At 45.2% G+C, this 16,248-nt stretch overlaps 3 protein-coding genes across 3 annotated transcripts; all 3 read left to right on the top strand.

The window, feature by feature from the left end:
* The first annotated feature begins 1,982 nt into the window (after window positions 1-1,982).
* On the top strand, window positions 1,983-2,841 carry LOC4329803 (heavy metal-associated isoprenylated plant protein 47). Its single transcript, XM_015768542.3, has 2 exons — window positions 1,983-2,120; window positions 2,268-2,841. The coding sequence occupies exons 1-2, from the start codon at window positions 2,112-2,114 to the stop codon at window positions 2,622-2,624; spliced, it is 366 nt and encodes a 121-aa protein (XP_015624028.1). The 5' UTR covers window positions 1,983-2,111; the 3' UTR covers window positions 2,625-2,841.
* A 1,798-nt stretch (window positions 2,842-4,639) lies between these two features.
* LOC9268845 (heavy metal-associated isoprenylated plant protein 47) lies at window positions 4,640-5,434 on the top strand. The gene is made up of 2 exons (XM_015768616.3): window positions 4,640-4,811; window positions 4,900-5,434. Exons 1-2 carry the CDS (start codon window positions 4,803-4,805, stop codon window positions 5,242-5,244), a joined length of 354 nt encoding a protein of 117 aa, XP_015624102.1. The 5' UTR covers window positions 4,640-4,802; the 3' UTR covers window positions 5,245-5,434.
* Window positions 5,435-10,033: 4,599 nt separating this feature from the next.
* LOC107278046 (heavy metal-associated isoprenylated plant protein 47) lies at window positions 10,034-10,966 on the top strand. The gene is made up of 2 exons (XM_015769302.3): window positions 10,034-10,181; window positions 10,402-10,966. Exons 1-2 carry the CDS (start codon window positions 10,173-10,175, stop codon window positions 10,750-10,752), a joined length of 360 nt encoding a protein of 119 aa, XP_015624788.1. The 5' UTR covers window positions 10,034-10,172; the 3' UTR covers window positions 10,753-10,966.
* Window positions 10,967-16,248: the final 5,282 nt, after the last annotated feature.

The raw sequence follows: 16,248 nt of genomic DNA, 5'->3' as shown, positions 1-16,248 counted from the left end.
AATTGAGGGGATGTTTGGTTGCTTACTAACTTTACCAAACTCCATATTAGGCAAGGTGTGGCTGCCACAAAATGTGTGGCTAGCAAAATGCAAGCCACAACTTAGCCAAAGTTAGCAAAAAATACCAGTGTATGACATGTGGGGCCATATAGAGAAAATGTGTGGCTAGCCACAGTTGTGTCATGAACCAAACAATAGCTAAAAAACTGTGGCATGACTAACTTTAGGCGTGGCAATTTGTGGCATGCAACCAAACAACCCCTGAACCTTCAGGTGAGGCGATGTAAGTTAAGCAAACAATAATTAATACAATACTACATGGTACATCAAAGTTCAAACAAATGATCGATAAAAAAATTAAAAGTTCGGACAAATATGATTCTCTCTACCGCGTTAATTAACACAATAAGTCCAAAAGGAAGAAGAAGTAGGTTGTTCACGCACTCGATCGAATAGATGCAATTAAGCTCGGACCGGTGGACCGACTGACCCGGTCGGATGAATCCATGGGGTGTTCGCCGGCGTGCACGCCGGAGATGACCGGTCGTTGTCGTCGAGCTAGGATCTTACTGAGTATTAATTCTTGGATTGATTACGCGATAATTAACTGATAGTGATATTGTCCCCAGGTGTGAGTGGCAAGAATTCTGCTCCACTGTTGCTAGTTTATTCCACTTATACCACGTTGGAGTTAATAACTAAGGATATAGATTAAGGACTTGCTCACTTTGTTGCACAAATTAATCATAGTACTAAATTTTGGTAATACCGAATTTTGACTTATTTTGGTATTATGGAATTTCGGTAATGTTGGTTTTGTTTGTTTCCATGTTCTCCTCAAATTTTGATAGAGTTTTAAGATAGGAAACTTTTAGAATTGCCAAAAATTTGGCAAGTTAGTAAGGGTTGAAGTGTTATCTTATAAAAATTTGGTAAGGTTGCAAGAACAAATTGGACAAGTCCTAAGTACAGACACAGAAAAAAAAGGCATAAGCATATTGATTAATTGGATTTTTAAACTTGAAGGTGGATTTATCCAATATTTTAAATAACTTCTATATAAAAAGCTTTCGTAACAGATACACCGTTTAACAGTTTAAAAAAAATATGCTAATAAAACGGAGGTATCTTAACCGAGGAAAAACGGGGCCTCAGTCAACGTGAGCAGACTTCAGATAATCACCAGATTCTTGAGTGGCAAGGAAGATACGGACACATCACAATGATCGGTCCAAAGAAATTAAACGTTCACACTTGTTCTTTCCCTTTCTGTTTTTCCAAGCCGACGTCACGCAGTCGACGTCATGTATAATTAGCTAATGAAGGTATTAAACTTGTACTACCTCCGTATTTTAATATATGACGCCGTTGACTTTTTATCTAACGTTTGACCATTCGTTTTATTCGAAAAATTTATGCAATTGTCATTTATTTTATTGTGACTAGATTCATCATCAAATGTTCTTTAAGCATTATATAAATATTTTTATATTTGCACGAAAATTTTAAATAAAACGAATAGTCAAACGTTAGTCGAAAAGTTAACGTCGTTATACATTAAAATATGGAGAGAGTACTGTCAATCAAAGCCTTTGGGAGGAAGGATGAAGGAGAGTGCTTAGCTTGATCTCCAAGCTGGTCACACATTAATCTAGTGATTTCTAGTTAAAAGGGTCCAAAAGGCACATGCATACTAGTCGCTGATTTCACTGGAAGCAGCAGCACTGGAGTACTGATCAAGACACACAACCACACTGAGACACACACGGTTTCTTGCCGCGTCTGCAGCACATCGTCTTCTCGTCTCTGCGAGGACCAGAGCCAAGTCGTTAACAATTTCTGAAATCCCAACTGCTCGACGTAACGCATCGAGCGGATCGATCGGTCCATCTCTGAATTCTTCAAGCGTACTGTACGCGTCAGAGTTGGGACAGGACAGCATCAGCTCCTATATAAAGGAGCGCAGCCCTGGAGACTCTCTTATCTCACTCATCCACGCCAAGCTGAGCTAATTCCCAAGCTAGTGAAGAGTACAAAATCACACAATTCGATCAGGGTTTTGCTAATTAGTAGCCTCCGATCTCGTTCCTGCCAAGAAATTAAGCAAAGCAATGGCCAAGGTACCTAATTACTACACATCACTTGCTTCTCATAGTTTCTTACAGCTTAATTTGGTTTCGATCGCTGTGTGTGCCGAAAGCCTGAAACTGAATTTTCTGAAACAAACTGGAACTGAATTTGGTTGTGTTTGATAATTTGATTTGCAGCAAAAGATCGTGATAAAGGTGGAGATGTCGTGCGACAAGTGCAGGTCGAAGGCGATGGCGCTGGTGGCGGCGACGGGAGGGGTGGACTCGGTGGCGCTGGCCGGGGACGGCAAGGATCAGGTGGTGGTGGTCGGCGACGGCGTCGACTCCATCAAGCTCACCGCCGCGCTGCGCAAGAAGGTCGGCCACGCCACGCTCGTGACCGTCGGCGAGGTCAAGAAGGAGGAGAAGAAGCCGGAGCCCGCCGCCGCCGCCGTCGAGTACCCGTGGAGCTACCACCCGGCCTACACCTACGCGCCGCCGGCGCAGCACGTCTTCTACCAGCAGTATCCAGCCAGCTCGCCGTGGTGGTGCTAAGTGCTTAACTACTCGTATTAGATAAAATCAATCAATCTGGTCCGTTGGATCGAAAAGATCAAGATACGTGGCGTCCATGTTTCTCGGATTAAAAGTGTATAAAGTAGGATGGTCTGGGTTGTTTAGGACAGATCGCTGAGAGATCAGCATGTCGTCCCCCCCTCCCTCTCATTTTTGGTGATTTAAATTGATTCAGAGAAGATTTTGGCTTTGTGCATCTCAAATTTTCGTGACTGTCCCGTTGTCCGTTGATTGGTGATAAATTAAGCCTCTATATTTTATTTTAATGTATAACGTCGTTGACATTTTATCTAAAGTTTGACCATTTGTTTTATTTAAAAATTTTATGTAATTATTATTTATTTTATTGTGACTCGATTCATCATCAAATGTTCTTTAAGAATGACATAAATATTTTCATATTTGCACAAAAAAAATTGAATAAAAAAAATAGTCAAACGTTTGTTAAAAAGTCAACGGCGTCATAAATTAAAATACGAAGGGAGTATTAGATTTTTGGATTAAATGGTTTGTGCGTGTCTGTGTATACTAATCGTATCGGCGTCCCATGTGCACTCTTGAGAATACTTTGATCGGCACACGCGCTGACGAACCTTCAGGCTGAAGGGGGAGGTGATGAAAGTTAAGAATAATAATATCGCTAATCTTTCAACCAGACTTCCAAATTTTGTCTGCGGGCGTATATTAATCGCAATGAGTCCAAAAGATGTACTAGCGTTTGTTCACGAGTTCATATGCATGTGTTGCCGAGGACCGTAGCTTCGGAATGGGCAGTACGTCGGATTAATCTCTTCGAGCCGATCGAGCAGTTCGCCGGTCGTCGGCTTTCCTCTTCGTCGTGTTGCGATTTTCTCCTTGGATTGATTGGCCAGATCGCTGTCGCTGGACCAGCAGCAGCTGTGACCGGATGAAAGATTAGCGATGATATGGCTCAATCCAGTGGCTCCTTTATAGTAGTGGCGCTCTGCTGAGGTGTTTGAAACTGACGAACATAAAGATTAAGTTGATGGGTGTAAAAAAAACATTAGCACATGATTAATTAAGTTTTAATTATTATAAACTTGACAAATGTATACGTTTGATATTTAAAGTAATTTCTAGATATAAACTTTTCGTACGGAACACACCGTTTAGTTGTTTGAAAAACGTGCTACCGAAAATCGAGGAAAAACCTTTATCTTAATGAGAAAAGAACCGGCTGAGCCATTTACTCAATGTTTTCAACTTCACTCCACCTTTTTTCGCACGCACGCTTTCCAAACTGTTAAATAGTATCGTTTTTTTAATATATATATATATAGAAAAATTGTTTTACAAATCATATTAATCTATTTTTCAGAAAATCTAATACTTAATTAATCATACACTAATATACTGTTTCGTTTGGACTAGTTCTGAAGAAAGGGATGATAACCAAATTATTTTGTCCCATACAACCCTTTCATAAATTGAAGCAAACCTTTAATAAGTCTAAACATTTTTTTTAAAAAAAATTAGCAACCTTTTCGCAAACCAAGCAATACTTTCTTTAGGCGTCCTCGGATTGGCCGGAGACATCACAATAACTGGAAAAACTTCATACCTGTCGTACTTTTCGAAATAATGCGATATTAGTTTAATGTTAGTGGAGATACGTACCAAAAGCCTTCTGGAGGAAAGAGGAAGGAGACTGCTTGGTCACTAATTTAATCTGCTACTACTCGCAAGTATACGACTTTGAAAGCAGTCCAACAAGCAGCGCAGCAGAGTAGTACTTCAGTATACTCACAAGACACGGTTTCTCTTGCCGCGTCTGCAGCAGCAATCAGCAAAGCAGCCAATGGGATTCATGCCATGAGCCCATGACCCATGGTCATAATTCATAAACAAAATCAGAGAATCCCAACTGTTCCACTTGACGCATCGATCGATATCTGAATTGTTCAGCGTACAGACGATGTAGCAGAGCGGCACACTCCTATATAAAGAGGGAGCTCTGGACTCTGCTCTCCCTCATCCACCGCCAAAGCTAGCTGCCAGCCAAGCCAATCTCCTCTCCTCTCCTCTCCTCTGCACAAACACGACTCCAGCTTCAGTTCCAAAGTGAAGAACAGCAACACGATTCAGGCTTTTGCTAGTCAGCAGCCTCTGAATCTCATTCCACCCAAGAGAGCATCAATGGCCAAGGTACATAATTTACTACTCCACATCTTATATTAGCAAGTGTGTCATGCTGAAAGCCTGAAACTGAATTTGGTTGGGTTGGTTTTTGCAGCAAAAGATTGTGATCAAGGTGAACATGGCGAGCGACAAGTGCCGGTCGAAGGCGATGGCGCTGGTGGCGTCGACGAGCGGGGTGGACTCGGTGGCGCTGGCCGGGGACGGCAAGGACCAGGTGGTGGTGGTCGGCGACGGCGTCGACTCCATCAAGCTCACCACCGCGCTGCGCAAGAAGGTCGGCCACGCCACGCTCATGACCGTCGGCGAGGTCAAGAAGGAGGAGAAGAAGCCGGAGCACGCCGTCGTCGAGTACCCGTGGAGCTACCACCCCTACACCTTCGCGCCGCCGGCGCAGCACGTCGTCTACCAATACCCGGCCAGCTCGTGGTCTATATTCTAAACAAATCAATTTGGGCTGTGTTTAGTTCCACGTCAAAATTAGAAGTTTTACTAAAATTGGATGTTTGAAGAAAAAAGTTGAAAGTTTATGTATGTAGAAAAGTTTCTGATGTGATAGAAAATTTAGAAGTTTGAAGAAAAAATTGGAAACTGGGATCCTCTCATTTAAAATCGGAGGGTGGTTGCTGACATGTCTATTCTATTATCTCTAACTGTGCTCAATAAAATGAAGCTCGTATTATTATATGATTAATCAACTTTCATATAAAAAGTTTCTGTATAAATCACATCATCTAACCGTATAAAAAGCGTTCGCGCGGAAAACAAGAGATGTGGGTTGAAAAAATAGGAGAATGAACACAGCCCTAGTATCTATGCACACACATCAGGGAAGATGTAACGTCAGAGGATTTCATTCCCAATATATGGTCTTCATGTTTCACGGATTAAAAGTGTATAAACCAGGATGATATGATGGTTTGCGTTGTTTAGGGGCAGGGCAGATCGCTGAGTCGATCGGCATGGTTTTTTTTTTTTAAAAAACTTTTTGGTGATTCAATTGATTCATAGAAGATTTTGGCTTGTCGATCTCAAACTTGTCGTGACTGTCCCGTTGATTGGCGATAAAATAGATTCTTGGTTTAAGTAATGCATGGGTCCTCGATGGTTAAGTAGTGCGTGTCTGTATTTACTAATCGTCCCATGTGCCCTCAGAGTCTTAGACTAGCTACTTGATCGGCCAACGCGGTGACGAACCTTCAGGCTGCAGATGAGGTGATGAACGCTAAAATTAAAGAAGTTCAGACAAATGGCCGTTCTCTGCCGAACGAGTCCAAAAGAAGCAGTAGCGCTATTCACTCGCTCAGATATATTAGTCGATGAATAATGGCAAGTCCTCGCAAAAAAAAAAAGATGAATAATGGCAAGTCGGATTAAATCTTCCGAGCCGATCGGGCAGTTTCGCCGGCCGGGCGCCGGCGTGCACGGCGGGGATCACCGGTCGTCGGCTTCGAATTCGTCTTCGTCGTGTTGCGATTTTCCTCTTCGATTGGATTGGCCAGATCGCTGTCGCTGGACCAGCTGTAGCTGTGTCGACCGAATTGCTTACTACTCCCCCGTCTTTAAAAAGCTAAACCCTGGGTTTCCGTGTCCAGATCGTTCGTTTGATATGAAATTTTTTTATAATTAGTATTTTCATTATTGTTAAATGATAAAATATAAATAATATTTTATACGTGACTTGTCTTTTTAATCTTTTTTATAATTTTTTCAAATAAAATAGACGGTCAACGTTGGATACGGAAGACAGAGCCACTGAGCAACTACTCCGCTGAGTACGCCACGGAAATCTTTCAGCTCACGAAAAAGAGAAGTACTACTGGTCGCACGAACCGTTTGCTCTGAGTCTCCGCTAGCTGCACTGTACTATGCCCCTAAGGCCAGTCACAATGGCTAGTGTCATTGCACGGCTACCCAAAATATTATACCATCTTCTCTCAAATGAAATCTTTTATGAAACAATCCCCACAGTGGAGGGGTTTCACTTTGACGTTTCCAAGACTAAGCAAAGCATTTAATTGATACAAGTTGCTGGGATCATTTGTACCCAAAATCCGGCGCGGCGCGGGAGAATGCGGAGGTCGCACGGCGGAGGCGGACGCAAGAGATCCGGTGAATGAAACGAATCGGCCTCAACGGGGGTTTCACTCTGTTACCGAGGACTTGGAAACGACGCTGACGAGTTTCACCAGGATGAAACTCTTTCCTTCTCTCTCATCCCCATTTCATGCAAATAATCATTTTTTATTCAGTCTTACCCCTATTAAATGTGCATGACACACCAGTGAAACCCCCATTGTGACTGGCCTAAGAGAGTACTCCCTCCGTCCTAAAAAAAAAGCAAACCGTGGGTTTGCGTGCCAACGTTTGACTGTTCATCTTATATGAAATTTTTTTATAATTAGTATTTTCATTGTTGTTAGATGATAAAACATGATGAATACTTTATGCGTGACTTATCTTTTTAATTTTTTTATAATTTTTTTAAATAAGACGGACGGTCAAACATTAGACACGGAAACCAGGGTTTGTTTTTTTTTTGGACGGAGGGAGTAGTTCTTGTGAAAAAAAGGCTGCGCCCCTAGAAGATTTATAGAGGAAACTTAACGTGGACACATATACTCTGAGACTATACCATCTACATAATGTAAGACCATAATTATGCTTAAGTGATGTCTTAAATTTTTGTCAACACCTATCATCCCCTATTTTGGCCTTTCATTATTAGTTAAATTTACAATGATAAACTTTAATATTTTGCACTGGACACAAAAAAAACATATAAACAACTCCCCGCTTCCCATCTCGATCATTCAGTCACCCTCTCCAACCCAATGGGGATTGCCTGCAGTACTGCTGGTGCAGTAGCAGTGCCTGACATGTGGGCCCGGGTCCACACGTCTGCCACTGCTACTACACGAGAAGTACTGTAGAGGATCTGCACTCTCTCTAACCGGCAACAATCTCCCCTCCACTATATATTAAAAACCATTTTCCCAAACACTCCTCGTGATTTTAGAAAAAAAAAAGAAGACAAGTAGAAACGCACCGGGGACTTTGGTCCAAACCACCGCAGAAATTGACTTTTCCAGATGGTTACTTAAGAGACTAGATAAAATTTACTTTTATAAACAATATCTAAGAGGAACAGCCCTCTTAAGGGACCACCTACAAAAATAAATTTTCAAAATTTGACTCGTCTTTCATATGCGCTCACATCCCGTGTATGCCAACAATTTCACCTCCACTTGCACTGTTTGTTACTATGATCATCTTTCATAATCTCCTTAATTGTTTGTACATCAATTTCACCTAACTCGACTTCCAATCCATCATCAGCGATACTCATGTGATCTCAAGACACATATACATAAATAAACAAAAAAGAACAATATACAAGCAGAAGTCTTTGTCATCTTTGACTTATGTTAGCATACAGAACAATTACAAGCCTTAAAAATTAAGCACTCAAATTCACTGGGAAACCCCTCTAAATCCGGAGTTCACGAACTATCTAGGAGTAAGTCTAACTGCACACACGGCTCCAATCAGACCACCGCTACCTTGTCAGTCGAACCAGCCACATGCCACAGGTCTACTAACTGTCCTTGATACTTGATCAAGTCAGACCATCTGTCTACTAACACTTCACCAATAAACCAGAATTACCTATATAATCCTCATAATATTTAATTGTTTATTATAAAATAATAATCATGATAATGATTTGACAAATACGAGTTCCGTATGTTTCAAAGGAAAAGCATCGCACAAAGTTACTGCTCAGTACTCCATTAAATATATGCCGACCAACAATTTCAGATATGCTAATCATCAAGTTCTTCGAGATCAAGGAAGTCGTCATGTAGATGGTACACCTTCCGTTCCAAAATACTCCCTCCGATTTTTGACCTGTTTTTTTTTCATAGTTGTTTATGTATTCCCCATCTTAAAATATAGCAACCTATAATGAGTAGGTAGTAGAAAAAGTAACAAATAGTATATTATTCCTGTTGGAGTATGGGAACACGTTAAAGTTTGTGCTTATTTCTCAACGCATGTGCTAATTAAGTACATTGCATAGCAAGCAAACGAGTAATGTAATCTGAAATGAACTGCCAAGCGTCCATATGAAATCCAACGGATTACAAATTGTCAATGACATGGCTCAATGTGATGGATTCTTATTTCTTATATTAATTGCAACTAGTGCGTTGCAACTTTACTCTTTCAATCACTGGAAGAAAACGTTCGTCCCTGTGTCCTACTTCTCCAAGCTGACACCAACGCAGCAGTCGTCATAACCGCACAACCTGACGGCATGGTACTAGACTACTAGTATAGTGTGATCAACCAATTGTGCGAAATTAGTTTAATGTCTTAATGGAGATATGAACAAAAAGCCTTCGGGAGGAAGGAGGAAGGAGAGTGCTTGGTCACTAATTAATCTGCTGCTCCAAGTATAATACAGTTAAGGAGTCCAAACAAGCAGCAACAACAGTAGTAGTATACTCACATTAGAGCACCCGCAATGGTAAAGTAAGATACTCTCTATAAAACATGTACATCTCAGCAATAGACTAGATTAATAGTAAACCACCTCAATAGTATGTCTGCATGAGTATCTATAGCTCTCTCATGCATTGTCTCGTTTTTCTCTATAGACTATCTCTAAGTTAGTAGATAGTTTTGCTCTCTCTCTTCATTTAATATCTTCCAAGTAGGAAAATATGCTGATATGGATCTCTTATAGAGAGTCTATAGATAACCATTGTGGGTGCCCTTACACGGTTTCTCGTGCCGCGTCTGCAGCAATATTGATCAGCCAAGTGACTAATGGGATTAATTACTGACATGACCGTAGTCACACCAAGTCGTAAACAAAATCAGAAAATCCCAACTGCTCCACATCTGAATTGTTCAGCGTACACATATCTAGCAGAGCGGCACACTGGGTGTATTCGCAAGGGGGGTGTTCCCAACATTTCCCTCTCGTTTTCCACACGCACTCTTTTCAAACTGCTAAACGGTGTGTTTTTTTGCAAAAAATTTATATATGAAAGTTGTTTAAAAAAATCATATTGATCCATTTTTTTAAAAAAATAGCTAATACTTAATTAATCACGTGCTAATGGACTACTTCGTTTTCCATGCGCACTATGCATGTTCCCATCCTCCCCTAGCAAACACAGCCATATAAGGAGGGGAGTTCTCAGGCTCTGCTCTCCCTCATGCACGGCAAGCTAACCAAGCTGAGGTCCTCTGCACAACAGAGCTCCAGCTTCAATTCCCAAGTGAAGAACAGTTACACCATTCAGACTTTTGCTAATTGTAGCAGCCTCTGATCTCATTCCTCCCAAGAGAGCAGCAATGGCCAAGGTACATACATAATTACTACAACTTGCTAGCTATTGCTTCCTCCGTCCTAAAATATAAGCATTTTTTAGTAATGAATCTGGACAATAGTGTGTCCAGATTTATAGCTAAAAGTTGTTATATTTTAGGACGAATGTAGTAGTAGTAATTTACTACATCTTATTAGCAAGTGTGGCATGCTGAAAGCCCCTGAAACTGAATTTGGTTGGGTTGGTTTTTGCAGCAAAAGATTGTGATAAAGATGAACATGGCGAGCGACAAGTGCCGGTCGAAGGCGATGGCGCTCGTGGCGTCGACGACCGGGGTGGACTCGGTGGCGCTGGCCGGGGACGGCAAGGACCAGTTGGTGGTGGTCGGCGATGGCGTCGACTCCATCGAGCTCACCACCGCGCTGCGCAAGAAGGTCGGCCACGCCACGCTCATGACCGTCGGCGAGGACAAGAAGGAGGAGAAGAAGCCGGAGCCCGCCGTCGTCGAGTACCCGTACCCGTGGAATTGCTACCCCTACGGTTACGCGCCGCCGCCGCAGCACGTCGTCTACCAATACCCGGCTAGCTCCTCGTGGTGGTGGTAATAATCATACGTATAAATAAATCAATCAATCTAGTCCGTTGAATCGGAGCGATTGGAATGAACGACAAAAGTTATATTGCAATTGCATCTGTTGAATCGGAACGATTAGAATGAACGATACAAGTTATATTATAGTTACATGTAATGTAATTATATCATAACTGTACTGCATATAAATGTATAGATTTGTTTAGAACATATTGCTAATATTGGCATGTCTTTTTGTTCGGTTTTTGGTGACTTGATTGGTTCGGAGAAAGATTTTGGCAGCTTATGTCAATCTCAAACTTTATTGTGACCCTGCTGTTGATAGGCGATAAAATTACAAGACTTTTGGTTAAGCAATATTGGATGGGTGAACGCACGATGGGGACTAATAGTATGCAATTGGGCGGCAATTTCCTGGCAGAGAAAGTTTTGATCAAGGAACGGCCACGTACGACGACGCGACGCGAGAGTGCGACGACCCGCGCTTTGCAAAGTAAACTCCACGCACCAAACTGAGTTACTGGAAACTGACGACCACGTACGCGTCCCTGCCTTGGTTGCTAATCTTGGAACATTGTGATGTGTGTTGAAAAGTCGAATTTTGGTTGTTGAGTCAAAAATCGAATTGTTCAAGAGGAAACCTTTTGATGAAGTCTATACTAAAAGTTCACAGGCTCCCACAGAAGTTAAATTAGTTATGTATAAATTTGAGAAACTTATAGCCAATAGATACAAAAAAGAAAAGAACTTAAGGTGTTCTGCAGAGGGGTTCGTAGCATGTTCTTAGATTTAATGCAGTTCATATACCGTCAACAGCTAAAGATTCTGAAGGATTTATTTTAACAGTTAACAATCTGACCATCAAGCAGTATATGATGTCTACATTCAAAACAGTGCATTAACATGGAAGGTGGATAAATGACATCCGTCACAACCTCACTGTCACCCTTCTTTCAGAATACATAAAATCTGGGAGGTCTTAGCACTCGAAAGCCCACAATTGACAGAAGGAGTGGAGGATTCGATCACTTAGAGATGTACGGCAAATGGGGAATACAGCGTAAAATTTGCCTATCTTTTCTAATTTGAGGGAATGACAACCTCGCCGTCGGCAACGCTGTCTTGGGAGGCATGGGTCCCGGCGAAATGCAAGATCTTCAGTTGGCTTGCGATTCAAAATCGGGTATGGACAGCAGATATGTTGCAAATCAGGGGGTGGCCAAACAACTACTTCGGCCAGTTATGTTTTCGAAACCTTGAAACCATCAACCACCTGCTATTCGAATGCTCAGTCTCGAAGCAAGTTTGGTTTGGCGTGCTCCATTGGCTACGACAAGGGCACATCATCCCGAGGTGGAGCACTAGCAGGGATCTGCTGGATTGGTGGACACAAGGAACAAGCGATCTAGAAGTAACAAAACACAAAGGGCTCAAATCAGTTTTCCTGCTAGTTGCTTGGGAAATTGTCACACCCCAATCCGGCACCGTCGTACAACGGCACCTGATAGGAGCGTGTCGTAGGAAAAACGGCGCGAACCGCTTCCTACGAAACCGCGATCTCGGTACCAGTCCCAGGACATAGTGCTGGTACCCACGGTGACAAATATGAATCATTGCAAATCCTTAAAATAAATAGAGGACTTATTTACCTTAACTTAGGTTGCAGCTCAGAACAACCCGAGAATGCAACCGACGACACGGACGAGGAAACACCAACAACAGCAGAAGCAGCGGAACCAACGAACTAACACCCAACACCACAGGCGACGGCTGGGAACCAGGACGAAACCCTAATCTTCACTTCACTTCATCTTCAACTTCAGGGCGGCGGAACTATATATATTTATATAGAGCAAGGGTGAGTACTTTCGTACTCAGCAAGTCACGGGAACTTAGGTGTTTAATGCAAGCTTGGAAGAGAGGCAAGATAGTTTTGCGAATCTTTTGTTTGAAATCATTTTGAAATCACTAAGTGATTTATTTCTTTTTAAGTTTGGGTCGAAAAGAGACTTGCGTCTCAAATCGACTTAAGAGATGCTTTTCAACAACTCAATTGGTAATGTACCGACCTCCCGGGTCAGATCATTACTTCTCGGCTCCCAGAGCCATTTCACTTGATTAGGCGGCTTCCAGAGCCTTTTTCAATTTCTCGGACTCCCAGAGTCCAGTTGCCCAGCAGCAAAGCAATCCGCTTCCACTCGGGAAGCCTAGTCTATGATGCCCGCAGACATCCCGAATCACACAGATTCGTTTCTGACCACTCAGGTCATCCATCTGCCACGTAGGCTGATTCTGGTTACGATTCCCACACCACAACAACTTTTCACAAAGTACAGGCAAACAAATCTACGCAACGGGAACCACCTCACGTCCGCCCATGACCGTGGGCACGGCTGTTCGAACAGTTAGTTAACCTCTGCAGAGGGGTACACTTTACCCACAATACACGAACTTACTCCAGACACTGGCCGGTGTCAGAGGTTCGCGACAAAGCCTTTCCCAAGCCGACCCAGGGTTACCTCATGCCACATAGAAGGATCAAATCCTCACGTAAGTATAGGCCATTTTAGGCATTCACAAATCAAACTCCAACCACCTTGATCGGTAAGTCAGCAAGCTTCTTGTCCTTGCCTTACCATGAACCCGGTTTGTCCGACCCCGCCCCGGCGTTCCCAACTATTGGCATGCGAGGTTTCCCTGAACCGACTAGTTACTTAGCCAGGGTGTCCCATTCCACCTTGTGGTTGCACTTTGATTATGCTCGATGAGTTTCCCACAGGAATCGGTCCTTATATGCGAATACGGGACAGTGCCACATAGGCACAACCCCCGCATCGCGAGTTTTCACAATTCATTTTATTTTCGAACACACCGACACCACATGTCGGGTTTTGAAGGCTTCACAAACCCATTTCCCAAGTTTTCGACAATCAACGGTGTATGTGGGATATTAGGTATACGCGCTTAGAGAGCACGGATACCGAAGTACCACAAGGGTGGAGCGACAAGGAATCAGGGTAGTACAGCCTACAGGAATTGGTGCGACTACTAGGTAGGTCCGTCGGTTTGGCATGCAAACCGAGGCCAAGCAAGTTAAGTGTGTGATTCTAATAATACAAGTTGCAAACAAAATAATAATGATTTTCCAATTATAGGAGCAATTGATCAAAGGGTGACTTGCCTTGCTCAAGGTCTTCACGAAGCTTCACGAATCTTCGAGAAAACCCGCGATCGACGAAAATCCGGTAACCGCAACTATACGCAAACAATCAAAACCTAAACAAAAGACCAAGAAAAATACCCTATTTAGACTAAATAATAGTGCCATTAAATAGATCTCAATTTTACGGAATTACTGGAAGTGGAACGGAGTCAATCGGATGAGCGGTTGAGAAGATATGGATTTTCTAAGGATTAAGGAATTTTCTGTCTAAAGGAAAAAGGATTTAATAATTTGTTAAACCCTTTTTGGAAAGAAATTGAAGGAGGGATATGATTTAGACTTCCTCGGGCGGCTTGGGTGCGGCCCGAGAGGAGAGGCACGGCTCGGCCAAACTAATGGGCCGGCCGGCCCGGAGAGGCGGCCCAAGGGGGCGCGGGGAGAGTGAGGGAGGGAGAGGGCCGGTGGGCCGGGCTCACCTCGCGTGGTCCCGAGTGGGACCCGCTTGTCGGCGGCTCGGCTCACCATGAGCGAGGTGCACGCGGAGCACGCTAGGGTTTGGGAGGGGGAGGCGCGGCGCACGCGCGGCTTGCAATGGACGCGGGTGTGGCGGGCCCACACACAGCCTCACGGCTCGCGGTGGACCGCGCGCGCGAGCGGGACGGAGGGGAGCGGCGGACCGGGGTCAGCCTTGACCCGGTCGCGTCCGAGGTGGCGCCGACGTGGCGGCAGCCACGCGGGTCGGCGGGAGGAGGAAGACGAGGCCGGCCGGGAAAATGGACGGCGGGCGGCGGCCGAGTTCTCCGGAGCTCGACAAGATGACTATGGTCAAGGGGGAGCACACCGGATTGGCGAGCGGCGCAAGAGAGGACGAGCCAACGGCTCGGATCGCGCCGGGAGAGGTCAAGGGCGGCGGATTGCGACGGCGGCCACCGGCGGCAAGCAAAAGGGGAAATTTCACCGGAGCGACGGGAGTTCGATTCAAAGGGGTGGGAGCATCTCCGGGGCTCGGGGAATCCGTTTCCGGCGCCGGATGGGGAGGAGAGGCACCGAGGAGGGCCAACGACGAGAGGCGGCCTCCGGGAGCGGGCGGCAATGGCGGCGTGGCCATGCCGGGCGGCAGCGGGCATTGGGGCGGCGTCTATGCGCGTTCGGGACGGCTACCGAGCTTCTGTGCGAGCTAAAGGAGGCGAGGGAGAGCGAGGAAGGGGAACGGGAGGAGGCACTACCGAGCCGGGCGGGCAGTGATGGGCGGTCGACGGCGCGGGGCGAGTTCTCCGGCCTTGGGCTGGGGAAGAGGAAGAAGAGGGGTGGCCGGAGTCCTCTTCGGCTCCTCGCGCACTCCGGCTTCCCGGCACACGCGATGGCGGAGGGAGGCGAGGACGGCGGCAGCAAGGCGGCGATGGCACTGCAGCGGTAGAGAGGGGATGAACGAGAGGGAGATGGGGCGGCTCGGTTTTGGGCTTTATAGGGGTGGTGAAGTCGGTTTGGGAGGAAACCGACCTAGGCGGTCAAGGGCGGGAGATGGCGGTCGAGCGTGGTCACGGGCGCGGAAGAGGAGGCGATGGTGCCGGTCGGGGAAAAAGCAAAAGGGGAGGGAGGAAAGGGGGCTCTGCCCATGCCATTCTGGGAGAAAGGAGGAGGGAGAGAGAGCTCTGCCTCCGGGAGTTGGACGCACGCGGCTTGGAGCGGCCGGGCACGCGTCGCAGGGGGGTGCGGGGCCGAGCGGCGCAGGTGCGGCAGGGCTGACGGTGGCGGTGACTGGCCGGTCGGCCACGCGCGAGCGCGCGCGAAGGCGGTGGCGGTTCGAATCGGCGAGGCGCTGGCGCGGCGAGGAGCGAGGGCGAGCGGGAGAGAGAGAGAGAGAACGAGAGAGCGATCTCTCGGCTCGGCTCGGCGCGTGCAACACACGTGCGAGGCTGAGGGAGGGGATAGGCAGGGGGAAAATGGGCCGAGAAGAAACGGCCCACAAGCCAGAGGGAGGCAAACTAGACTTTTTCAGATAGATTGAATTGGAGAGAATTTGGAGTTTAGGTTTGAATTCAAGGATGATATTTAGGAACATAGGGTGGAGTCAAGGAATGGATTCAAAACGGGAATTGAATATTTTTGTAGTCGGAGCGAATATTCGGCAAGGATTCAAAGCAGGCGATTGAAATTTGGAGACTTGAATCGGAATTGAAATCTTGAGGTGGGCGATTTTGATAGCGACGAGAGGGAACAATGAGAGATTGAATTGAGATCCATGGCACGACTTAGACTCGCACACAAAGAACGAAATTTTCGCAATTAGGATTTTGCAGAATTAATTTTTAACGTCTCACGAAAAGCGGAGCGTTACAGAAATCT

This window comes from Oryza sativa, chromosome 2 (assembly GCF_034140825.1).
Source record: "Oryza sativa Japonica Group chromosome 2, ASM3414082v1".
NCBI lineage: Eukaryota > Viridiplantae > Streptophyta > Magnoliopsida > Poales > Poaceae > Oryza > Oryza sativa.
Note: the sequence above shows the minus strand (reverse complement) of the source record. Positions and strands in the feature narration are given on the sequence as shown.